At 37.3% G+C, this 27531-nt stretch overlaps 1 protein-coding gene across 4 annotated transcripts in view; it reads right to left on the reverse strand.

Moving 5' to 3' along the window:
* The window catches only part of INTS7 (integrator complex subunit 7), a 114305-nt gene that overhangs the window by 50576 nt on the left and 36198 nt on the right, over positions 1-27531 (reverse strand). For all 4 annotated transcript variants that reach the window (XM_064594140.1, XM_045877175.2, XM_064594139.1 and 1 more), the window contains exons 8-10: positions 10929-11046; positions 5366-5500; positions 2471-2568 (exon numbers count right to left, since the gene is read on the reverse strand). In XM_064594140.1, the coding sequence (XP_064450210.1) occupies positions 2471-2568; positions 5366-5500; positions 10929-11046 (351 nt within the window). The remainder of the gene's footprint in view (positions 1-2470; positions 2569-5365; positions 5501-10928; positions 11047-27531) is intronic.

Raw genomic sequence — 27531 nt, forward strand, 5'->3', positions numbered from 1 at the left:
AGGTTTAAAATGAAAATAAGTCAGGACTGTATATTAACCACTCATTTCAATCTAAGACTATTAAAAAAAAAAAAAGACTTGAAGAGAAAAATCACAATGCTGAAGAGGCAAAATTCATGCCAAATGGGATCTCACCATACTGCACTTTCACTGCTTTTCAAAAATTGCTTCTAAAGTATGGTTTGTAAACTTACCTATTCCAGCATCACCCAGGATGCTCATAAAAATATAGATTCCCAGGCCCTACCTATTCCAAACTTAATGGATTAATTTTTTTTTTTAGTATTTGGGTTACTGATAGTTAGAATTTCAAAAAAGGTGTCCTAGGTGACTCTTAAGCACACAAAAGTGGGGAAGAAACTCCTAATTTTCTCTCTCACTTCTCACCTGAAATCCAAAAAACCAATTGGCTTTAGAACGTCTATGCAGGCCAGTTAATGGCATCAACTAATATCCCAGCCACCAGAACCAGAAACCAGAAGTCCTCTCACTTCTACATAGCCAACTGATTGCTACATCTCGTCATTTCCACTTTTGTCCAATCTTCAATATCTACCTGCTTTCCATTCTCTCTACCACAACATAAATCTCTCCCTAATCCCAGTCTCTTAAAAAGATGGGCCCATTAACCCATCCTTCACACTAGAGCCATGTAGCTTTCAGTATGAGTTAGGAAGACACAATGATGTCTTCAGAATCTGACAGATCCAGATTTGAAGATCAGCTTGCCCTTGATTAGCTAGGTACCTTTCAACAAGTTATTTTATCTTTCTGAATCTTAATTTCCTCATGAGTATTAAAGGGGGAAAATTTCACTGGATGGGTTTTTGTAAAGAAGGAAAGAAATGTATATACAAGTTGTCAACAAAGTTGGGCACATAATAGATACATTTAAATAACAATAATTACAAAGAAGGTCACAGCATGTCCATTACTTTAAAACTTTAGTATCTCCTCACTACCTATAGAAAAAAGAAAAAGTTCCTTGGCATGATATTTGATTATACTCCATGACAGAGCTGCAAACAATTTTTCCAATCTTATATATTATATCATCTAGCCACAGTGGGTTATTCACCATTCTTCCAACATAACAAGTGCATTTCTGTTTTCATGCCTTTAGTAGCAGTAGTCCCTTGGGTTCAAATGATCTTTCCTCAGTGTTGAAATTCTACGCCATCTTTCAAGGCTTAACTCACATGACATCTCCTTGTGCAAATCTTTGCTAACATCCTTAGCTGAAAGGCATCACTCCCAACTCTGTCCTCTCATTAGAATTGCACTTCTGTTTGTACTACACCAAGGAATTTAGTGCGTTCTGCTTGCTATTCTAGTCCCTTAGATAAATGTCAGTATTCTCTAGATGGGGAACTCCTCTAACACAGGGACCTTTGTGATCATCTATATATGTCCCACTGTGTTGAGTCCAGTGTTTTATTGATACCTACAATTGGTGGGAAAAGGATTTGGTTTGTTTTCTTTCTCTCTTTCTCTTTTTTAAACTTTTAAATAAATTTATTGTGGTTCCAAAGGGATTCCGGGGATGAATCACTTGCCAAACACATGTTGCCTACTTACTTCCCTTCCCACCTCTTACCAGCTTTTATTTAATGGTATTAATATCTTTACTGTTCATCACTATGACATCAAACCTTTCCTTAACATGCTAAACTAAGTAATGACTTCCTTCAAATCACACCTTAGACAAGCTATCGTTCTTATAATCTCCATTGTCTACCTAGTAGCTTTCTACTTCTATTAATCCCACTTTTCTTAATTTTTACCATCACAAATTATATTTCATATTTCACTCCAGTAAGAGTAGTTTCATTTCACATTTTGAAAGTCTTAAATATCTCTAGTATCTTAAATATAATAAAAATATAATAATAAACCTTAAATATCTCTTACCAGTGTCACCTCAGATTATAAACTTCCTAAAGTGCAGGAGCTCTGCCTATTTCCCTTTGCTTTATATTGTCTAGGACCTTCATATGTATTTACTACAACTTAATAAACACTGTCAACTGATGGCAAAATCTAGGACCTTCATATGTATTTACTACAACTTAATAAACACTCTCAACTGATGGCAAAATAAGCCAAAGCTCAGATTTTTACTTTGTCTATCCTTTGGAATAACAATGGTCAACATGATAGTTTTGAAAGTGAAGATCAAGGGCAAATGTTTGTTTGAACTGGAGTTGACAAACCACTGCCCTTTGGCCAACTCTGGCCTGGCTTTATAAATAAAGCTTTATTGCCACACCACCACGCTGCCTATCTGTTCCCTTTCACACAGTGCCGATGGCTGCTTCATCCTACCACTGCAGAACTGAGTAGTTGTGACAAAGAGTATATAGCCTACAAAACTTAAAATATTTACTATCTGGTCCTTTATAGAGAGATTGCCAATCCCTAGTTTAGGCAATAAAAACAGGCATTATATTAAGATAAGTGATATTTTCACCTTTAAAGTGGCTTGAGCACCTGGACTATCATCTTGACTACAAAGTACCAGAAGGGATTCCAGGCCAAAGACAGCATCCTGTTCCAGTGCTGAAAGGTCTAGAGGAAAAACACTAAGTTTTACAGTGGCCAAGTAGAGAAGATTAAATACACACACACACACACACACACACACTTAGAAGAAAAAACCATTAAGGAGTCGAAGATATAAGAAACACTGTTATGTGTAAAGTTAACCTTCCTGAAAAAGTACACATGCCATTACTTCTGAAATGTAAAGGCTATCTTTGGACTTCTATTTTTCCACTACTATACTGACAATTCTAAAAATATATACATTACATCAAACTAAAAGGCTTCTGGCACAGCAAAGGAAACCATCAACAAGATGAAAATGGGAGAAAATATTTGTAAATATGTTTCTGGTAAGGGGTTAATACCCAAAATATATAAAGAACTCATATGACTTAATAGCAAAAAACAAACCATCCAATTAAAAACTGAGCAGAGGACCTGAAGAGAAATTTTTCTGAAGAAGATATCCAGATGGCCAATAGGTACATGAAAAGATGCTCAACACCACCAATCATCTGGGAAATGCAAATCAAAAACAACCATGAGATCTCATCTCATACCTGTTAGAATGGCTATTATCAAAAAGACAAGAAGTAACAAGCTGGCAAGGACGTGGAGAAAAGGGAACCCTGTGCACTGCTGGTGGGGATGCAAATTGATGCAGCTGCTACGGAAGACAGTGTGGAGGTTCCTCAGAAACCTAAAAATAGAACTACCATATGCTCCAGCAATTCCACTTCTGGGTATTTACCAAAGAAAATGAATATACTAACTCAAAAAGACATATGCACCCCCATGTTCATTACAGCATTATTTACAATAGCCAAGATATGGAAACAACCTGAGTCCACCAGTGGGTGAATGGATAAAGAATGGTACTGATACACAATGGATTATTATTCAGCCATAAAAAGAAGGAAAACCTGCCATTTGAGACAACATGGATCGATCTTAAAGGCATTATGTTAAGTGAAGTAAGTCAGATAGAAAAAGACAAATACCATATGATGTCACTTACATGTGGAATCTAAAACGAACAAGTGAAGAAAAACTGAGCTCATGGGTACAGAGAACAGATTGGTGATTGCCAGAGACAGATGGTGGACAGAATGAGAGAAGGGGGTTGAAAGGGGCAAGCTTCCAGTTATAAAATGAGTATAGCATGGCGAGTATAGTTAATAATACTGTATTTCATATTTGAAAGGTAAGAGAGTAGATCTTAAAAGTTTTCATCACAGAAAAATAATTTATAACTATGTATGATGACTGATGTTAACTAGACTGTGGTAATCATTTCACAATATATACAAATATCAAATCATTATGTCCTACACCTGAAACTAATATTTTTAAAAAAAGGTATGTATACCTATGTTCAATCAAGAACTACAGCCACAAAGGTATAAATAAAGCATAGCTGAAAACAGTGTCACCAGCTTAGCTGAGGAAACTACTAGGAACAGCAAACTATGTACTACCTTCCTAACCAGGCATAAATCTTCCTAACCAGACATAAATCTTCCTCACTAGATATAAATTTTTAATCTTCCTAACTAGGCATAAATTATGCTTGTCCATTTTCACCTACAATGTAACTTTCTAATGAAAATTGAAACCCTTTTAGGAAGTAATGAAAACCCCACATAACCTTATTAATATTTTAAGTCAGACCACAAAGAACAAACCCCTTAAGGTGTCTCATGTAATAGCAGTACTATAGCATCTTTCTACTACCTTAGGGCTCGAATTTCTCTAGAAGTTCTAGAGAATTCTGAATACATTGTTAACCATATTAAGGTTAATATATATGAAGTTTGAGAACATACAGTTTTCTGTTACATGGTAGAAAATACTCATTACTATATCAAAAATAAAACAGGACTAATTATTCAAATAAGAATCAGCATTTAAAGAAGAATTTTAAAGGAATGTCACCTGAGTTAGTGTAGGGCTTGACAGTGTTAAGTCTAGCAAAGGTCAGGGTGCTAGGAAAAAATAGGTACTAGGAATGAGCAGTGCTGACGTCTAGTGTGGTAAGATCCCCACTTAACGATCCTTAATGAAGAGCAAAATAAACACCGAAACAGAAGAAACATCCAAAGTACATTTCTGTTTTTGAACACCAGCTTTAACTTATGCAAGCCTTTAGGTCAAAAATATTAGGAATACAATAAAATATAAGCATTGTTTTCTATTCACATCCTACAAAACAAAAAAACAAAATACATTTCTGTTTTGAATACTAGCTTGAACTTATTCAAGTCTTTAGGTAAAAAATATTAGGAATAAAATAAAATATAAGCATATTTTCTATTCACATCCTAAATTATACAAATGAGCTTAATGCTTTAAATACCTAGAGACAAATTCTAGGCAAATTTAATTCATATTACTCTCTTAATTCATTTGCCCTTAGGTGAAACTATTTGTTACTTAAGCCCCTTGATAACTTAAGGTATTTTCTTCCTCAATTTTCCAGGTTTTTGTACATGCGAAAAAATTGTCATACCACAGGGCAGTCAAAAGTGATCCGTATCCACAGCACCATGCATGCAAAGTGAAGCACTGGGAGGAAATGTGCAATGCTCTATGAAACCTTTCAATTTCATAATCCCAATCCCAAGGTCCTCATATATATGTTTTTATTTTTCATAGGATTAAGTAGTTTTGAGAAAACCTGCTCTAAGTAGACTTTAGAGGCAACCAATAGATAAAAGCATATATGCTAAAAAGAAGAGATTAAACACACACACACACACACAATTCCACCCAAACTTCAATCTGAAAGTTTATACATAGTATCAGTCCTGATCAAACTTACCTTTTTCTTGACAAGAGACTGTTATATTAGTTAGGACTCGTACTCCATGAGCTGCAATGCCCCTGTTATTATGGTAACAGCACTCTTGGGCTAATCTGACCAAGTCAGAGGATCTAGGGGAAGAACCCACATTTCCTAAACAAAAAGAGAAAAGTAGCACAGATTTAGTCCACTTATAAAGTTCAAAAGCAGTTCAACATATAGGTTCATTGTTCCATCTACTTGTACTCGAGTCATTATCAACATAAACCATCATTCCTGTCTCTCCTGTCAAGGAACTTAGAATAGGTATGTCCTAATAGTTTATAATGATTGAGATCTAAAATAATATAGGACTTTGCCACAAAAATATTAATAAAAATTGACTAAGGAACACAGCAAAGCCAAAACAACTAAAGACTGTATCTTGGGAGTGCAAATGGATTCTCATTAAAATGGAAGTCAATTTTAGGCCTCTTATCAGATAAACTTTACCTTCATGAGAGGAAAGAAAAAGAGAAACAAAAATTTTAAGTTTGCTTTTCCCACCTCAATGGCTGGCAGATAGTTATATTGCAAAAGGTTTACACAGAATTCATGGTTTTATTTATTTTTATTTTTTTAAATTAATTAATTAATTAATTTTTTAAAAAAATATTTTTATTTATTTATTTGAGAGAGAGAATGAGAGAGAGAGAGCATGAGAGTGGGGAGGGTCAGAGGGAGAAGCAGACTCCCTGCCGAGCAGGGAGCCCGATGCGGGACTTGATCCCGGGACTCCAGGATCATGACCTGAGCCGAAGGCAGTTGCTTAACCAACTGAGCCACCCAGGTGTCCTATTTTTATTTTTTTTTAAAGATTTTATTTATTTATTTGAGAGAGAGAGCGAAAGAGAGAGCATGAACAGGGTAAGGGGCAGAGGGAGAAGCAGGCTCTCCGCTGAGCAGGGAGCCCGATGCGGGGCTTGATCCCGGAATTCCGGGATCATGACCTGAACTGAAGGCAGATGCTTAACTGCCTGAGCCACCCAGGCGCCCCCAGAATTCATGATTTTAGAACTGGGAAGGATTCTGGAATCACATGATTCAATGCCCTATTTTTACAAAAGAAACTGAAGCCCAGGGTTAGGGGTAGGGCATAACTAAGATTTTAAATGAGGGACTTGATCTCAGGACCCTGGGATCATGACCTAAGCAGAAGGCAGCCGCTTAACCGACTGAGCCACCCAGATGTCCCTGCAGCAACTTTTAAAATTCACACTTGAAATTCTGTAATGTAAGGTTTACGTTGTGACTATTTTTATTTATAGTAGAGAAACTCTCAGGTATAAGTGAATGAACTTTAACAAGAATCAGGAGATTAAAGCTTTTCAGCTTTTTAGCAGAGTCTCTTGTTCCTGCCTTCCTTTTCCATTCTTGCTTATTTTTCCAGGATTTCCATCAATTTCAACCTTGCCTCTCACACCAAAGGTGATCATATTTTTTGAGGTTGAAGGGGACACGATTCCTAATTACAACAGGCATAAACCAAGACCATCCCAGGCAGTGGGGGACATGTGTTTTCCAGTTTAACATAAAAGTACTAGCTCAGGTAAACCCTCAATGTTTTTAAAATAGGCAAAATAGGGGCACGTGGGTGGCTCAGTCGTTAAGTGTCTGCCTTCCGCTCAGGTCATGATCCCAGGGTCCTGGGATAGAGCCCCGCATCAGGCTCCCTGCTCAGCCAGGAGCCTGCCTCTCCGTCTCCCGCTCCCCCTGCTTGTGCTCCCTCTCTAGCTGTCTCTCTCTCTGGTCAAGTAAATAAATAAAAAATCTTAAAAAAAAAAAAAATAGGCAAAATATTAGAAAAGTTTTTTCAAGACTACGGAACTTGTATTTCCTCCGTTCTTTGTCTTGCCCATATGATTTGGACAATACAGACTCATTAATAGATTTACAAACATGTTTTGCAACTTGCATTTTTCCTTTTTTCTATGAAGACTCATCATAGAAAACCTGGAAAAAAATCAAAATTTAAAAAGTCACACATAATCACAATAAGTAGATAATAGCCAATATTCTGCCTTTAAAATATATTTTGCAGCATTTTTCTATGTTTACAGTTTTAGGGACAAAACTATTTTTAATTTAATTTTTTATTTATTTAAAAATTATTTACTCAGATAAATTCACCTGGCTTAAAAGGTTCAACAAATAGTAGAAAAAGCTAGAAAGTCAGTGAATGAAGAGTATTCCTCATGCACCCCATGTTATCATTGTGTATCATTCCAGAGGCTATACATTTTGCAAGCACATACATTTCTCTATTTTTTTTTCCTTTTTCCACAGTTTTACATCTTTCTTTATTGCCTTTTAAACATATCATGTAGATTATTCCATGCCATATATTCTCTTTAATAAATGACACTGACTTCTACTGCAGTTGTGTATCATAATTACTTTAATGAGATCCCTATTGATGGATTTTTTTTATGCTACTACATCCCTGCTGACGGACAATGTTTCGCTATTACATACTATGATGCTATGAATAACCTTATAGATCTGTCATTTCTCAAATGTGTGAATATATTAGTAGGTTCAATTCCTAGAAGTAGAATTTCTGGGTCATTTGTAATTTTGATGGATATTTCCAAATCACCTATGCAGACATTTAATAATTCACAACCCCACCAGCAATGAATGAGTGGCTGTTCACCCACACCACTGTCAGCACAGCATGTTATCAAACTTCTGAATCTTTGCCAATCTGATGGATTGGTAAAGTATTTCAGTGCTGTTTTATTTGGCATTTTTCTTAGGTATGTGTGATACTGAACATCTTATATGCTTAAGAGCCATTTGCTAGTGATCATTTAGACACTAAATTTAAGTTTGTTTTACAAACGATCCTGCTTATATTGAAAAAATCTAATCAATGAAAATATACTTAAACATTCACTATTGCCTATGGAAATAACCTAATTTTGGAAAATCCTTGACTTTAATTTCTTGTGAACATTACCTAGTCTGGTTATTTAAGCCTTTTGCTTAATTCCATATACAAACTGCAATTTAATAAAATTTAAAATTCAATAAAAGGATGAAGCTCGAGAATTGCTTGAATATTATAACCTGACAGAGGCTTACAAATGACTTTGGAATTAAAAAATAAAGAAAAAGAAAGTCATTCTGCTTCTAGGCCCGTTTAGCATAAAAATGAACACTGGATCAGAACTTTTGGGTTCAGGCCTAGACTAAGGCATGTCATTAAGTATATGATTTTGGACATATCATCGAAACTTTGTAAGCCTCAATTTTAATACTTATAAACTCCTTTCTATGTGCCTTGCTTGAAAGGCTACTTGTACAGAAGCAATGAGACCTTCTGTGGGAAGACACTTAACAAATTATAAGATACAATGAATACTCTTGCAGCTCTTTTAAAGTAGGATGTCAGTCAAAGATATTAACTATAAGCTGAGAAACTGAGACTGGCTGATTTATGCAGGAAAAGAATTTCTCAAAAGTACAATGGGTATATGATAGATTACTGATAAAAAGGGCTGTGATAATATATCCCGTCCCTTGTTGGCATGCCCCTTTGCAATGCAATTTTCTAATTCCTTGCCTCAAGAGGTGTTTATTTCCCCACTTATCCGGGCTTGGCCGTGTCACTTGCTCTGGCTATTGAGACATTAAAAAACATGCAAGCAAAAGACTAAGAAGAGCTTATGTGCTGGTGGCTTCCTTCTTTGGCTCCTGCTAGAACCCTGAGATCATGATGTAAACAAGGCTAAGCTAGCCTGCTGAGGCACATGGAGGAGAACCAAGCTGCTCCGCTGAAAGCCTTTCAACCTCCAGTTGGTGAATGAGGCCTCCTTAGACCATCCAGAATGGTCAAGGTTCGAGATGACTGCAGTCTTTTTTTTTTTTTTTGAAGATTTTATTTATTTATTTGACAGAGAGAGAGATAGTGAGAGAGGGAACACAAGCAGGGGGAGTGGGAGAGGGAGAAGCAGGCCTCCCGCGGAGCAGGGAGCCCGATGAGGGGCTTGATCCCAGAACCCTGGGATCATGACCTGAGCCGAAGGCAGACGCTTAATGACTGAGCCACCCAGGCACCCCGAGATGACTGCAGTCTTAAGAGTAAAAGCCCACGTGAGATTGGGAAAAGCACCCAGCTGAGGTCAGTCAAAATTGCTGATATGCAGAATCAGAGCAAATTCAATGGTGATGGTTTTAAGCCACTAAGTTTTTTTTAAGTATTTAATTTATTTATTTGTCAGAGAGAGAGAACACAAGCAGGGGGAGTGGCAGGCAGAGGGAGAAGCAGGCTCCCGCTGAGCAAGGAGCCCGATGCAGGACTCGATCCCAGGACCCTGGGACCATGACCTTAGCTGAAGGCAGACGCTTAACCGACTGAGCCACCTACATGTCCCTTAAGCCACTAAGTTTTGAGGTGACTTATTGCAAAGCAGTAGATAACTGACATAGAAATACCTCACAGAATTACTGGAAAGCCTAGAAAACTAAGTTCAGAAAATGGACAGGAAAAAGGCCAGCCTAGCGACCAACCAAGATCACAGCCCGAACCATGCACAGAATTAGTTCAGTGAAGGTATTACCACCTTGATGTCATGGCTTATACTGCTGCCAGAGGCACCATGACAGAGCAAATGCCCGCTGCCAGGGCAGACCCCGGAAACGGTGTGCCCGCGGTCACTGCTGTAACGCTAGACCGGGTTCTCCCACTTCCCTACTTCTTATCGTTACTGGCTCCCAATTCAGCCTGTGGTATGACATGAGCCCTGAGTCCAGGCCACATGTGTGTGCCCTAGCTGGCAAGGAGGCCTGGCAAACAGAGTGCCAGGTATTTTTATCTTCCTATCAAGCCTTATATATATGGCAGGGAATTCCCTCTACCCAGTTAAGTTCACAGGCTGTGAAGCCATAAAAAGGACAAAGAATTATGGTAATTCTTAGCAACTTCAATTCAAATTAATGGACTAAAATAGGAAGCAATACAGATCCCACAAAACCTGCATTAAAACAAAACAAAACACTTTAGCCGTGTCTGTTAGGTAAGCAAGCTCCTCACCGGGCATTAATTAAGGCATTTTGAAGTTAAACCATCTGCAATGGTTTAGGAAAGCGTTATTGAACTGGGGTAAAGTTTTCTTTTAATCATTTTCCAGAGAGATAACATATACCTAAAAGCAGGCATATGACATTTGCTTTTAAAATTCACCACCATCTGGCCTTTGAAATGTACTTAAATCCAAAGGGCACTTTGACTCAGAGACATACAAAAGCAAACGAGCTATGTTAAGTATCCTCAAAAATATTCTTTCACGTATGTATAATTCAAAATAGGGCAAATCTAGAAAAAACAATACCCTTGAATTATGATCAAGGATGCAAAATATTATGACCACAGGCATTAGTGAAGAAGTCATTTTCAGATAAGTCACTGGCATATAACAGAGTACAAGACTGAAACTGTTCTGGATTCTAAGGCTTTACAGAAGAAACAACCTGAACCATCAACATGAGAAAAGGGACTAGCACATTCTCCGTATGTCCTCTCCCTTCTTCTCCTTACCTGAAGCTATGCTGAAGTAATGTTTGATGGCAATGGTCCCTGACAGTGTGGAAAGGACAGACAGCATCCCGAGTTTCAGGCTGTCATAAGGAGTCTGGAGGGCACATTCACAGAGTGCCTGGAATACAGAAGAAAAGGGAACACAGAAGTTGAAATACCTTAAAACTGTCCACTTGTTTTAAATGTTCTAGCTTTTAGAAAAATTCTGTCTATGACAAAAAACTTCACTCAAACTGCCACAGCCAAGAGGAACATCAGGAGACACATTGGTGAAATTGAATGCAGTTTCCTAGATGGGACCCTGGAACCGAAAAAGGACCCTAAGCAAAATTAAAGCAACCAGAACAAAGAGTGAACTTGGGTTAATAATAATGATGTACCAACACTGGTTTATTAATTTTAACAAATGTGCTACACTAATGCCAAAGACCAATGAAGGGGAAACTGGGTGTGGGGTGTGTGGCAACCCTCTGTACCATCTTTTCCATTTTTCTGTAAATCTACACCTGTTCCGAAGAATAAAGTCTATTTAAAAAAAAAAAAAAAGGTCAGCATGACTGGTTTTTTATTAAGCTCACTGGAAATTAAGTATTATTCAGTCCACACAAGCAGAACCTCCACTGTACTTCACTTCATGGAGAGATACGAGTATTAGTTCATGTATCTATATTTTTAAAAAATAACAGAGCATGGCAGTCTATCTTGTATGTAAGTGAATGCACTGTCTGTCCTCCTCCATTTCGGATCATCCACCCTACTCCTGACTAATGTGGTCTGAAGACCAGAAACAAGATGCTCGTGTTTCTTTCAGTAATGTCAACTATGGGTAAGTGCTCGTACTACAATGACTCTTGCCTTATCCTGCACCTCAACTCTTAGGACATATCATATAAGTGGTCAAATAACTGCCCCGCTAAATTAAACTAATTCCCATTCTCCCACAAAGACAAAGTTTCAGAAAATAGCAAAACTTAAAGACTAGGGAAAAAATCAAAAATAAAATTTCAGAAAGAGTTAAACAATAGATTTATTATGTCCCAGATAAAAATGTCAACACAATCTTGGGAGTGGAAAGGTTTACATAATCTGTTTCTAGAGATCATATGGAAAAATCAAAATCAAAATATATCCAGAAAAATTCTGATGAAGTATAATGAGGGACAAAACAAACTCCACCAAATATAAAATGTATAATAAACCTCCAGAAGTCAAAGAAGTTTTTTCTACTCATGGACAAAGAAATCAATGAGAGCAAACTTGTTCCAGAAATGGATTCAAATACACAGAATTTAATATACGCTAATGGCATTTCAAATGAGAGGGACTTTTCAATAAACAGCTCAAGGACAACTGGCCAGCCATCTGGGTAAAATAAAACTAGACCTTTGTTTCTTTTTAATGGCAAATAAAAACCAAAACTGTAAGAAGTACTAATAAGGGCTAATATAGGAAAAGAAAAAGTAAAAAGATATTTGACAAATCTGGGAAAAATGTTCATATCATGTAAGGTCAATAAAGGCCCAATCACCTTCGTACATAAAAAGTTCTTACTAGCAAATAGGCAAACAACACAATAGAAAAATGAGTTCACAGATAAAATTTATACAACTGCCTTTTAAAAATGAGATGCTAAACTTCACTCATAATTTGAAACATTTAAAATAAGAGATTTTTTTCACCAGACCGGACAAGAGTGAAGTTTAATAGGACACAGTACTGAAAGCTGTGTGGGCCAGCAGTTGCTATCACACCACCGGCAGAAAGGTAAAATGGCATAAACCTCATTAGCGGGTAATTGGCATTACATATAAAAACTTTAATTGTATGTATTATTGGACCCAAGAAATCCTCTTTTAGAAATGTATCATCATTGTGAGCAATGATGATTTTTTATTTTTTTTAACAAACTAGTCAATGTAGCAGTGTGAACAGTAACAGTAAAAGTACTGGAAACAACTCTAATGTGCAGTACCACATAACTGGTGAAAGAATGAAAGCAGATGTAAGTATTAATACCACATGTTTCCCAAGATGTACTATGAAGTGATAAAAGGTTCAGAACGTGCATAAACTGTATTTTCATTTTCATACAGAAAATAGAAAGGACATACACATGCTTGTATATGGATGACAAAATTCAGAAGTATACATAAGAAACTAGTAACACTGACCACCTCCTGCAGGGGACAGCTGAGAGAAGAGATGACTTATAAGACAGACATGTTTTCACTCATTATGCACCTTAAACTCTGAATTTTTTATCAGGTGCATGTGTACTTTTTCAACTGAAAGAAAACCCTAGCTAATAACAAAAACCACAGCAGGAACAAATAATCATGGCAGGAATGGAAATGGCCTTGAAAGACAAAGTAGGTTTCTGGTAATGGAAGGGAAGACAGTGATGGAGATGAAGCAAACAAGAAGTGTGGCGGTTAGGCCAGATTATGGAGTATTTATCTGTGGCCTAACAGGAGATATGTCCAAAAGGGACGAAGGCCAAGACAGAGAAATGCTGAACAGGGAATATTAGGCCAGATTAAAGTTGGCCTTGAAGTTAGTCAGAATAATTTAAGTTTAATGGGAAAAGGAAAAAGGAAGCCACTGGAGAGGATTATGTTATCGAAAGCATTAGGGAAGATTATTCTGGCAATGATAAACAGGTGAGGGCCACAGAGCCAACCTATAGCCTAGGGCATTAATCCAGGCAGGTGGTGATGGACTATGGCCTGAACTACAGCTTGAAGGTCCGAATGGAGAGTAGAGGGTGAATATGAGAGGCGTTTTGAAACTGATGACATATAAGGGAATCAATAAGAAAGATTCAATAATTATTACAAAATTTCAAACGTGATGACCAGAGAATGTTGACTCCATTTATGAAGACTGAGAATTTATGGAGATAAGCTAATCTCAGAGGAAGGACAGAAATAGGAAGAGATATGAAATCCAAGAAGAAATATCTACCAGGCATTTGGAACTGACATGTAACAGATTTTTAACTGGAAGACTTGCATCAGAATTCTGGCTCTACCACTTACCATCTCTGTGATCTGAGCCAATTACTGAAATCTCTGAGTCTCAACTTCTTTGTCTGTAAAATGGGGGTAAAGATTTATACAGAACTGTTTTCTTTCTTTTTTTTTAAGATTTATTTATTTGAGAGAGAGACAATGTGTGTGAGTGGGGGGAAGGGCAGAGGGTAGAGAACCTTAAGCAGACTCCCCGCTGAGTGCAGAGCCTGACCCCGTTCAAGCACATGACCCAGGAGATCATGACCTGAGCTGAAATCACAAGCTGGATGCTTAACTGACTAAGACACCCAGGCGCCCTGCAGAATTGTTGCTTTCATATAAAACATCTCTGGAAAAACATATAAGAAATCAGACACTGGTTGCCACTGGGCAAAGGAGTGAGTAGATGGCAGAAGAGTAAGTGGGAAATACTTTATGATATATATCCTTTTGCAGCTTTTGAATTCTGCACATGAACATACTGGCATAAAAAATAATTTTAAAATAAAATATAAGTGGGGGTAATGACATTTATTGTCTGTAATAATAAAAAGCTCCTGAGAGTCAAAGAGCTTTGCAAGCCCTACAAGCTACCACGCTGAAGAGCAGTTCAGGGGAGGAGCAAGATGGCAGAGGAGTAGGAGACCTGGATTTCGTCTGGTCCCAGGAATTCAGCTGGATAGGGATCAAACCATTCTGAACACCTATGAACTCAACAGGAGATCGAAGAAAAGAAGAGCAACAACTCTCTGAACAGAAAAGCGACCACTTTCTGGAAGGTAGGACGTGCGGAGGAGTGAATCCGAGGCTATATTCGGGAGGATAGACGGCAGGGGAGGGGGCCCCCGTCGGCCGCTTCTGGCAAGTGATAGAGCAGCGGAGCACAAAATCGGAACTTTTAGAAGTCGGCTCCGCTGAGGGACGTTGCTCCAGTGGCTAAGTGGGGGGTGGAACCCTCATGGGACAGTGTGGTTTCAGGACCCTCGGGGTCACAGAAAGACCAGGGATGCCTGAGTGTGGCAGAGCTCCCAGGTATCAGAGCGGGAAAGCCGGCTGCAGAGACGGAGCCGAGGAGCGGGCTCTCAGCTCGGGGTTGCCATAAACCGTGATCCATGGCACAGTCGGGCCACTGCTCCTTCAGCAGGGACCCAACAAGCGGCAGGTCCGGGGAGACTCCCCTTCCTCCCCTGGGAGGAGCAGTGGGAGCGCACTGAAGGGATCTGCTGGGTTTGGAGACTCCACACGGAGTCGGGTGCCAGAGATAGAAACACTCGGTCACAGGCTGGGTGAGCACGGAGTGTAGCCGGAGACCGGGGAGACGGGAGTGACTGACTGCTTTTCTCTGGGGGCGCACTGAGGAGCGGGACCCTGAGTTCTCGGCTCCTCCAGGGCGGAGGCTGGGAGGCCATCATTTTCACTCTCGGCCTCCAAAGCTGTACGGAAAGCTTGCAGGGAACAAAAGCTCCTGAGAGCAAACCAGAGCAGATTACTTAGCCTGGACCCGGCAAGGGTGGGGAAATTCCGCCTCCGGCAAAGACATTTGGGAACTGCGGCAACAGGCCCCTCGCCCAGAAGATCAGCGAGAACAGCCAGCCAAGACCAAGTTTACCGATCAATGAGAACAGCAGAACTCCAGCGCGTGGGGAATACTGCACATAGAATTCATGGCTTTTTCCCCATGATTCTTTAGTCTTTCAAAGTTAATTTTTTTTAACTTTTTTTTTTTGAATTTTTCTTTTTCCCTTTTTCAACCAACTTATCAATCGCTTTTTTAAAAAAATATTTTTTATTTTTCATTTTTAGAGTCATATTCTATCCCTTCATAGTAGTTACCCTTATTTTTGGTATATATATATAAGTTGTTCTCTCTTTAAAATTTTGGGATACAGGGCGCCTGGGTGGCTCAGATGGTTAAGCGTCTGCCTTCGGCTCAGGTCATGATCTCAGGGTCCTGGGATCGAGTCCCGCATCAGGTTCCCTGCTCCTTGGGAGCCTGCTTCTCCCTCTGCCTTTCTCTCTTGCTCTGTCTCTCATGAAAAAAAAAAAAAAAAAATCTTTAAAATTTTGGGATACAGTTTCTTCTACCAGATCAAAATATACCCTAAATCTCTAGTGTATGACTTTGTTCTAGTCTCCTGCCTGATCACATTCTCTCCTTTTTTTTTTAATCCCCTTTTCTTTTTTCAACCAACTTATCAATTCCTTTTATAAAATCTTTTATAATTTTCATCTTGACAGTCATATTCCATCCCTTCATCATATTAACCCTTATTTTTATACATATATAAGTTTTTCTTTCTTTAAAATTTTGGGAGGCACTTTCTTCTAACAGACCAAAATATACCCAAAATCTAGTGTGTGGCACTGATCTATGCACCAGCCTAATCATATTTGATCTTATTCTATTTTTTTATTTTGTTTTGTTTTTGTTTGTTTTTATCTTTTTCTTTTTTTTCTTTTTCCTTTCTTTCCCTTTCTTTTCCCCTGGTTTCAGGTCTTTTCTGATTTGTTTAGTGTGTATTTTCTGGGGATGTTGTTACCTTGCTAGCATTTTGTTCTCTCATTCATCTATTCTCCTCTGGACAAAATGACAAGATGGAAAAAATCACCTCAACAAAAAGAACAAGACGCAGTACCGACTGCCAGGGACCTAATCAATACAGACATTAGTAAGATGTCGGAACTAGAGTTCAGAATGATGATTTTAAAGATACTAGCTGGGCTTGAGAAAAGCATGGAAGTTATTAGAGAAACCCTTTCTGGAGAAATAAAAGAACTAAAATCTAACCAAGTCGAAATCAAAAAGACTATTTATGAGGTGCAATCAAAAATGGAGGCTCTAACTGTTAGGATAAATGAGGCAGAAGAGAGAATTAGTGATATAGAAGACCAAATGATGGAAAATAAAGAAGATGAGAAAAAGAGAGAAACTACTGGATCACGAGGGCAGAATTCGAGAGATAAGTGATACCATAAGATGAAATAACATTAGAATAATTGGGATCCCAGAAGAAGAAAGAAAGAAAGAGAGGGGCAGAAGGTATATTGGAGCAAATTATAACAGAGAACTTCCCTAATTTGGGAAAGGAAACAGGCATCAAAATCCAGGAGGCACAGAGAACCCCTCTCAAAATCAATAAAAATAGGTCAACACACCGACATCTAATAGTAAAACTCACAAGTCTCAGAGACAAAGAGAAAATCCTGAAAGCAGCTCGGGAGAAGAGATCTGTAACCTATAATGGTAGAAACATTAGATTGGCAACAGACCTATCCACAGAGACCTGGCAGGCCAGAAAGGGCTGGCATGATATATTCAGAGCATTAAATGAGAAAAATATGCAGCTAAGAATACTATATCCAGCTAGGCTGTCATTGAAAATAGAAGGAGAGAGAAAAAGCTTCCAGGACAAACAAAAACTAAAGGAATTTCAAACACAAAACCAGCCCTCCAGGAAATATTGAAAGGGGTCCCCTAAGCAAAGAGACAGGCTATCAGATTGGATAAAAAAACAAGACCCATCAATATGCTGTCTGCAAGAGACTCATTTTAGACCCAAAGACACCCCCAGATTGAAAGTGAGGGGGTGGAAAACCATTTACCATGCTAATGGACACCAAAAGGAAGCTGCGGTGCAATCCTTATATCAGACAAATTAGATTTTAAACCAAAGACTGTAATAAGAGATGAGGAAGGACACTATATCCTATTTAAAGGGTCTATCCAACAAGATCTAACAACTGTAAATATCTATGCCCCTAACATGGTAGCAGCCAATTATATAAGCCAATTAATAACAAAAGCAAAGAAATACATTGACAACAATACAATAATAGTGGGGGACATTAACCCCCCCTCACTGAAATGGATAGATCATCTAAGCAAAAGATCAACAAGGAAATAAAGACTTTAAATGACACACTGGACCACATGGACTTCACAGATCTATTCAGAACATTGCATCCCAAAGCAGCGGAATACACATTCTTCTCTAGTGCCCATGGAACATTCTCCAGAATAGATCACATCCTAGGTCACAAATCAGGTCTGAACCGGTACCAAAAGACGGGGATCATTCCCTGAATATTTTCAGACCACAATGCTTTGAAACTAGAACTCAATCACAAGAGGAAAGTCGGAAAGAACTCAAATACATGGAGGCTAAAGAGCATCCTACTAAAGAATTAATGGGTCAACCAGGAAATTAAAGAAGAATTAAAAAAATTCATGGAAACAAATGAAAATGAAAACACAACTGTTCAAAATCTTTGGGATACAGGAAAGGCGGTGCTAAGAGGAAAGTATATAGCAATACAAGCCTTCCTCAAGAAACAAGAAAGGTCTCAAATACACAACCTAACCCTACACCTAAAGGAGCTGGAGAAAGAACAGCAAATAAAGCCTAAACCCAGCAGGAGAAGAGAAATAATAAAGATCAGAACAGAAATCAATGAAACAGAAACCAAAAGAACAGTAGAACAGATAACGAAACTAGGAGCTGGTTCTTTGAAAGAATTAGTAAGATTGATAAACCCCTGGCCAGACTTATCAGAAAGAAAAGAGAAAGGACCCAAATAAACAAAATCATGAATGAAAGAGGAGAGATCACAACCAACACCAAAGAAATACAAACAATTATAAGAACATATTATGAGCAACTCTATGCCAGCAAATTAGATAATCTGGAAGAAATGGATGCATTCCTAGAGATGTATCAACTACCAAACTGAACCAGGAAGAAATAGAAAACCTGAACAGACCTATAGCCACTAAGGAAACTGAAGCAGTTATCTATCAAAAATCTCCCAAGAAACAAGAGCCCAGGGCCAGATGGCTTCCCAGGGGAATTCTACCAAACATTTAAAGAAGAATTAATACCTATTCTTCTGAAACTGTTCCAAAAAATAGAAATGGAAGGAAAACTTCCAAACTCATTTTATGAGGCCAGCATTACCTTGATCCCAAAACCAGACAAAGACCCCATCAAAAAGGAGAATTACAGACCAATATCCCTGATGAACATGGATGCAAAAATCCTCACCAAAATACTAGCCAATAGGATCCAACAGTACATTAAAAGGATTATTCACCATGACCAAGTGGGATTTATCCCTGGGCTGCAAGGTTGGTTCAACATCTGCAAATCAATCAATGTGATACAATACATTAACAAAAGAAAGAACAAGAATCATATGATCCTCTCAACAGATGCAGAAAAAGCGTCTGACAAAGTACAGCATCCTTTCTTGATCAAAACTCTTCAGAGTATAGGGATCGAGGGTACATACCTCAATATCATAAAAGCCATCTATGAAAAACCTACAGCGAATATCATTCTCAATGGGGAAAAACTGAGAGCTTTCCCCCTAAGGTCAGGAACGTGGCAGGGATGTCCACTATCACAACTGCTATTCAACATAGTATTGGAAGTCCTAGCCACAGCAATCAGACAACAAAAAGAAATCAAAGGCATCCAAATCGGCAAAGAAGAAGTCAAACTCTCACTCTTTGCAGATGATAGGATACTTTATGTGGAAAACCCAAAAGACTCCACCCCAAAACTGCTAGAACTCAGAAAGGAATTCAGTATAGTGGCAGGATATAAAATCAATGCACAGAAGTCAGTGGCATTCCTATACACCAACAACAAGACAGAAGAAAGAGAAATTAAGGAGTCGATCCCATTTACAATTGCACCCAAAACCATAAGATACCTAGGAATAAATCTAACCAAAGAGACAAAGAATCTGTACTCAGAAAACTACACAATACTCAGGAAAGAAATTGAGGAAGACACAAAGAAATGGAAAAACGTTCCATGATCATGGATTGGAAGAACAAATACTGTGAAGATGTCAATGCTACCTAGAGCAACACATTCAATGCAATCCCTATCAAAATACCATCCACTTTTTTCAAAGAAATGGAACAAATAATCCTAAAATTTGTATGGAACCAGAAAAGACCCCGAATAGCCAGAGGAAATGTTGAAAAAGAAAAGCAAAGCTGGCGGCATCACAATCCCGGACTTCAAGCTCTATTACAAAGCTGTCATCATCAAGACAGTATGGTACTGGCACAAAAACATACACACAGATCAATGGAACAGAACAGAGAGCCCAGAAATGGACCCTCAACTCTATGGTCAACTAATCTTTGACAAAGCAGGAAAGAATGTCCAATGGAACAAAGACAGTCTCTTCAACAAATGGTGTTGGGAAAATTGGACAGCCACAGGCAGAAGAATGAAACTGGACCATTTCCTTACACCACACACAAAAATAGACTCAAAATGGAAGAAAGACCTAAATGTGAGACAGGAGCCCATCAAAATCCTAAAGGAGAACACAGGCAGCAACCTCTTCGACCTCAGCCGCAGCAACTTCTTCCTAGAAACATCGCCAAAGGCAAGGGAAGCAAGGGCAAAAATGAACTATTGGGACTTCATCAAGATAAAAAGCTTTTGCACAGCAAAGGAAACGGTCAACAATACCAAAAGACAACCGACAGAATGGGAGAAGGTATTTGCAAATGACCTATCAGATAAAGGGCTAGTATCCAAAATCTATAAAGAACTTCTTAAACTCAACACCCAAAGAACAAATGATCCAATCAAGAAATGGGCAGAAAACATGAACAGACATTTTTCCAAAGAAGACATCCAAATGGCCAACAGACACATGAAGAAGTGCTCAACATCGCCTGGCATCAGGGAAATCCAAATCAAAACCTCAATGAGGTATCACCTCACACCAGTCAGAATGGCTAAAATTAACAAATCAGGAAACGACAGATGTTGGTGGGGATGCGGAGAAGGGGTAACCCTCCTACACTGTTGGTGGGAATGCAAGCTGGTACAGCCACTCTGGAAAACAGTATGGAGGTTCCTCAAAAAGTTGAAAATAGAGCTACCCTATGACCCAGCAATTGCACTACTGGGTATTTACCCCAAAGATACAAATAGAGGGATCCAAAGGGGTACGTGCACCCCGATGTTTATAGCAGCAATGTCCACAATTGCCAAACTATGGAAAGAGCCAAGATGTCCATCAACAGATGAATGGATAAAGAAGATGTGGTATATAGATACAATGGAATATTATGCAGCCATCAAAAGGAATGAAATCTTGCCATTTGCAATGACGTGGATGGAACTGGAGGGTGTTATGCTGAGCGAAATAAGTCAATCAGAGAAAGACATGTATCATATGACCTCACTGATATGAGGAATTCTTAATCTCAGGAAACAAACTGAGGGTTACTGGAGTGGTGGGGGGTGGGAGTGATGGGGTGGCTGGGTGATAGACACTGGGGAGGGTATGTGCTATGGTGAGCGCTGTGAATTGTGCAAGACTGTTGAATCACAGATCTGTACCTCTGAAACAAATAATACATTATATGTTAAAAAAAAAAAAGAAGAAGATAGCAGGAGGGGAAGAATGAAGGGGGGGAAATCGGAGGGGGAGATGAACCATGAGAGACGATGGACTCTGAAAAACAAACTGAGGGTTCTAGAGGGGAGGGGGGTGGGAGGATGGGTTAGCCTGGTGATGGGTATTAAAGGGGGCACGTTCTGCATGGAGCACTGGGTGTTATATGTAAACAATGAATCATGGAACACTACATCAAAAACTAATGATGTAATGTATGGTGATTAACATAATAATTAAAAAATAAAATAAAATAAAATGCTAAAAAAAAAAAAGAGCAGTTCAGAAGCTCGGGGAGAAGGACTAGATTGCTGGAGAATGCCCACCCTGATGTGAGGGGATGCCATCAGAATGGCAGAGAATAAATGGAAGGAAGCACCTAGACTCAACTCAAAGTCGCAATTCGGAAGAAAAGGGGCAGTGAAGAATCCAGAGAGGATACAATTTCGACAGTGGGAAAAATGAGCGAGGACAGTTCAGTGCAAAGAAGCCAAGGAAGGGGCAAGGCTGACAGGGCCAAATACACTAAAAGTAAAGAAGACAAAGGCCGACAAGCCTCCAGATCTAGCATTAAGAACCCTGGTGACATTTGAAGTGCCTAAGCCAAAGTGATAGGGAAACAGATCTAAATGCAAGTGTATTAAAGATTGAAGGACAAAGAAATAAAAGCAGACACAGATGCTGTTTTTGAAGTGCAAAAGAAAGCAGTTTTTAAAAAAGTGATTGTGTTTAAGTAATACCAAAGTCTTTTCTATTTATTCAAATACTTAAGCCATTGCCATTTACCTATGTCTTCTTACTGCCTAAATTATCCTGCCTTATGCTGTTAATTAGCTTACGTTTAGGAATAAAATCCACAGCCAAACAGCCCCAGAAGTTAAGGACTATGTCTTGTATTTATACATATTCAAAATTATGTCTTATAGAGTGCTCTGTGTATTAAGAGACATTTCACCTTTTGGGATAATCGAGAAGGCATGTGTAAGACATTTATATGAGTATTAATAATTTTTAAAAAGCAAAAAGAATTTTACCATTTAAAAATTTGAGAAAAAGTGTTAGAAAAATTTTTGATAAAATTATTGACCATGTTATCTTCTAATTTCTGTCACTCGGCACAGCACTGGGTACCTACAATGCTCTCAGTAAATACACACTGATTTCAAGGTTCATTAATTCAAATCAGTTAGCTTAACAGAACACATCACAAAGTTCCCCAGAGATGGCATGTCAATCCTGTTTCAACGAGGAAATGTGGCTCCCTTCTGTTCCAAGGACATGACCTATTACAAAACTGTCTTACCAGGTCCATTTTTCATATTGACAAAAAGGAAAAATCTAACTCTTCAAACACAACCCCCTTTCTCACTCACTACCACGGTCTTCTTCACTGACTATGTGGTCTGAATTTCTCTCTCTCAGCTGGCTTACCTCACTGCTCAACTGAAGCTCTGTCCTGAATTACTGTTTTCTGGGTCAGTTCCTAAATAGGGGCTTCTCCTCTACCCTAGAATGGGACTGGCCACCAGGGATGTGTTCCAGAAAAGCATAGCAAAAAGCTTTTAGTCTTTAAGGTACAGAAAAATGTTATGTTTAAAAGTACTCTGTCAGAGACATAACCCCTCTAATTTTTCTATGTTTCCATTGTACTAACCCACAAAGAAAAAGATGATTAAAAGAACTAATTCTCAGGCTTAACTTATCATTCCTCCTAGTATTAGGTAAGGAACAAAACAGAACTCTCAGGAGATATAAAGCCAAAAATAAAATTATATCTTTGAAATTATCCAGAACAGATAATCTTTCACTTTGTAAGAGGTTGTATAAATCAACTTCTTCAGATAAAATTACAACATCGGAATATTGTAAACTATTAATACAAATTAACACCAACTAAAATGGATATTTATGTTAGTAAGGCATAAAAAAAATCCAAACAAAACTATAAACATGAGAAAATATTTTTGTTCCTATGAAGTTATTCTGTTTTCAACTACTTTAATAATAATATACTCTATTAGGCCTTCATTTTGGGTTTTTAACATTCAGAATGGAAGTATTTCCTTTAAACCTGGAATGTATGATTCCATGTGGAAATTATAATACCTACCAACACACCAGTAAAAGTAGCAATGAAAAAGACACAATTGCTCTTAAAATTCCAAAACTCAAAAATCAATCAGTGGTGGATAAGATTGGCTGAGAGGAAGGAAGGACAGACGGAAGGATAAAAGGAGGAAACCTTAGAAGAAAAAGAATTACTCTTGGTAATTGGGAGTTAAATTCAAATTTGAAATCAACAAACCATTATCTTGTAAAGGTTTTATCATTAGCACTGTTTTCCTCTGCTCTATTTCAATATTTTCAAAAATACATCTAGGTTCTTAAGTAATGATTATTTGACCACATCTATTTAAGTAAAATCAATATGCTCAGGTTTCAGGCACATGAAAAAATTCTTTGTGAGACAGACAAATATTAAAAAATGTATTTTTTTCAATTAGAACTAACCAAAGAAAAAAGTTACAGGAAAGATAAATCAGAATAAAAAACTCAAGAGAAGATGGGGTTTAATGAAGAAATTAGTAAGCTGTGAAGTCAACAAAACATTTAATATTTAAGTTACCGTTAATGTGGTTGTGAAGTTCAGTGCATATATTATGAAAAAATTTATTACAAAAAAGAAACCACTGCATAGCATAAAAAAAAGACAACTGATCATCAAATTGCAGATTATTTTAGTAAGACATAGGGGGAAAGTGGAGTGATGGGCAGAAGAGGAGAATTCAGACCTACTAACACTTGTGACATTTCAAAGACCACACTTTTCATTTTTAATAGAGATACACAAGCTCTTAGATTAATATATACTGAGTATAGAGAAAGGTAAAGTAAAAAAAAAAAAAGTTTAATTAGCATATAAAAATCTTTTTAATTCACTACAGAGTAAAAGAATAAAGAAAACAAGGTAACAAAGGGAAGTAATGAAAGAAAGGAAACAAAAAGAATGTATAAAAACAGCATAAAGTAAGATGGAAGAAGTAAGTAAAAACCCTCAGGTATATCAGTAAATGCAAATAAGTTACGTTACACTATTTAAAAAGACTCAGATTAAGTCTAAGGAGGTACATCTAACTGAATGCTATTTTATAAGGATAAAACCTAAATGACAGAGAAAGGTTAAGGATCACAAAATTGGCAGACCTAGTAAATACATGCGAACAAAAATAAACAAGTAGCAATGTCAATGATACATAAAGAATCTGAGGCAAAGAGCTTAAAATAGGAGACAGGATTCCTTCACATTAGTAAGAGTTCTATTGTGCAACCAGAGAGCATTAGGATTTTTAAATTAAAATGGCTAGACACAAACTGGTGTGAGACGCTAATAAATAACAAAACTTCATAAATCAAAAAGAGAAAAAAACTAATTTAAGATGGTATACTTGAGTACTATCATCAATACAGTAGATTCAATATAGCTTTATATTGAAATGGTATTATATACAATATCAATATAACAATACATACACATACTATGTAACACGTTATATACTACATATTTATCTACATATTATATTACATAAAACATACCTGATATAATTATATAGAAAATATACCTTCTTTTCAAATCCTTCAAACTATAGCTGACCTTTGAACTACAGTTGACCTGTGAACTACACAGGGGTTGGGGTACCAACTCCCTGCACAGTCAAAAATCTGTATATAACTTTGGACTCCCCTAAAACTTAATTACTAATAGCCTACTGCTGACTGGAAGCCTTACTGATTAAAAATAAATAGTTGGTTAACACATATTTTGTAAGTTATATGTATAACATACTTATAATAGATTAAGCCAGAGAAAGGAAAGTGTTACTAAGAAAATCATAAGGAAAATACATTTGCAGCATTGTACTGTATTTATTAAAAAAAAAAAAATCCATGTAGAAGTAGATCCATGCAGTTCAAACACATGTTGTTCAAAGGTCAACTGTATTTATAAGACATGATCCTATACTGGGCCACAAAGAAACTTTAAAATTAGAAATTAATAACAAAAGGTTGGCAACAACAAAAATTCCATGAATTAAAAAAACTAATCACTTCAAAAATAGAAATTTCCAGTTACAAGATAAATAAGTACTAGGGATGTAATGTACAACATGGTGACTACAGTTAACACTGCTATGTGATGTATAGGAAAGTTAAGAGAGTGAATCAGAGTTCTCATCATAAGAAAAATTTTTCTCTTTTTATTGTATCTATATGAGATGATAGATGCTAACTAAGCTTACTGCAGCAGTCATTTCACAATAAATATAAATCAAACCATTATGCTGTATTCCTTAAACTTATACACTGATATGTATCAATTACATCTCAAAAAAACTGGAAAAGTATATGAATAAAGAAGAAAAAAATTAATTTCAGGGTCAAAGAAGAAATCAAAATTGCTCTTCTGGAAATTAAAAAAAACAATCATTTATAATACTGCTAACAACCACGGAATACTTAGGAATAAATCTAACAGAATGTGTATAAGAGTTGTATGCTGAACATTAAAAACTGCTGATGAGAAACTGAGGAAGACCTAAATAAATGGAGATATATACAATGTTCATGGATCAGAAAACTCAATACTATTATGATGTCAGTTTTTTCCAAATTGATCTATAGATACAAATTCCAAACAAAATTCTAGCAAGCTTTTTTGCAGAAGCTAACAAACTAATTCTAAACTTTGTATGAAAAGGCAAAAAACCTAGAACATCCAAAATAATTTTGATAAATACAAAGGTAGAGGACTCACAGCATCTGATTCCAAGACTTACTATAAAGCTACAGTCATCAAGATAGTGTGCTACTCGGGCATCTGGCTGGCTCAGTCAGAGGAGCGTGCTGACTCGTTCTCAGGGTTGTGAGTTAGAGCCCTACGCTGGGTGTAAAGATTACTTTAAAAAAAAAAAAAAAGTGTGCTATTCATTTAAGGATAGACACATAGACCAAAGAAACAACAGAACTCAGAAACAGACTTACATAGATATGGTCAAATGATTTTCAACAAAGATGCTAAGGTAATTCAATGAAGAAAGGACAGTCTTTTCAACAAATGGTGCTGGAACAACTGGCTATCTAAATACACCTCAATCCCTACCTTGTACTATATACAACAGTCAACTCAAAATGGATCACAGAGAGTTGAATATAAAATCACAACTATAAAACTTCTAGAAGAAAACACATGGCAAAATCTTGTGACCTTGGGTTTGGTAAAGATTTCCTAGATAAAACACAAAAAATACACCCTAAAAGAGGAAAAAATAAATTTCATCAAAGTAAAAAAATAGGAAATGGTTGCAAAATACACAGCTGATAAAGTATTTGTATCAGGAATATATAAAGAACTCAGTAACAAGAAGACAACCAAAACAAAAAAAAATACATAAAATATTAGAATAAGCACTTCACCGAAGAGATATAGATGATAAGATATAGATGAGATATAAATGACAATAGGGAAATGCAAATTAAAACCATGATGAGATATCACGATACCTATTAAAATGGCTAAAATTACAAAGTCATATAATAGAAAGTGCTAGTAAAAAGAGAGAACTAGAACTCTTATACATGGCTGGTAAGTATGTAAAATGGTTCAATCATTATGGAAAACAGTTTGGCATTTTCTTACAAAGTTAATAATACATTTACCATACAACACAGCAATTCAACTCCTACATATTGACCTAAGAAATGTCTCCAAGAGACCTGTACAATAGTAGCTTGATTTATAATATCAAGAACTGGAAACAATCCAAGTGTCCATCAACTTGTGAATGAATAAATAAACTGTGGCATGTCCATACACTGGGATACTACTTCTCAATAAAAAGGAATGAATTACTGCTTAATGCACACCATGGATAAATATCAAAGAATTATGCAAAGTAAAAGAAGTCAGACCCAAAAGGCGACATACTGTAGGATTTCATTTATATTCTAGAAAGGCAAAATTATAGGGATAGAAATCAGATTGGTGGTTGTGAGATTGACTACAGAGGAGCCTGAAGGAATACAGGCATTTTCCTCACTCCAGAAGTGAGGAAAGTGTCCCAAATCTCATTTGTGGTGGTGGTTACACAACTACAGACATTTAT

The sequence above is a fragment of the Mirounga angustirostris genome, unplaced genomic scaffold (assembly GCF_029215605.1).
Source record: "Mirounga angustirostris isolate CCGP_5_RB_7025 unplaced genomic scaffold, mMirAng1.0.hap1 SCAF_6, whole genome shotgun sequence".
NCBI lineage: Eukaryota > Metazoa > Chordata > Mammalia > Carnivora > Phocidae > Mirounga > Mirounga angustirostris.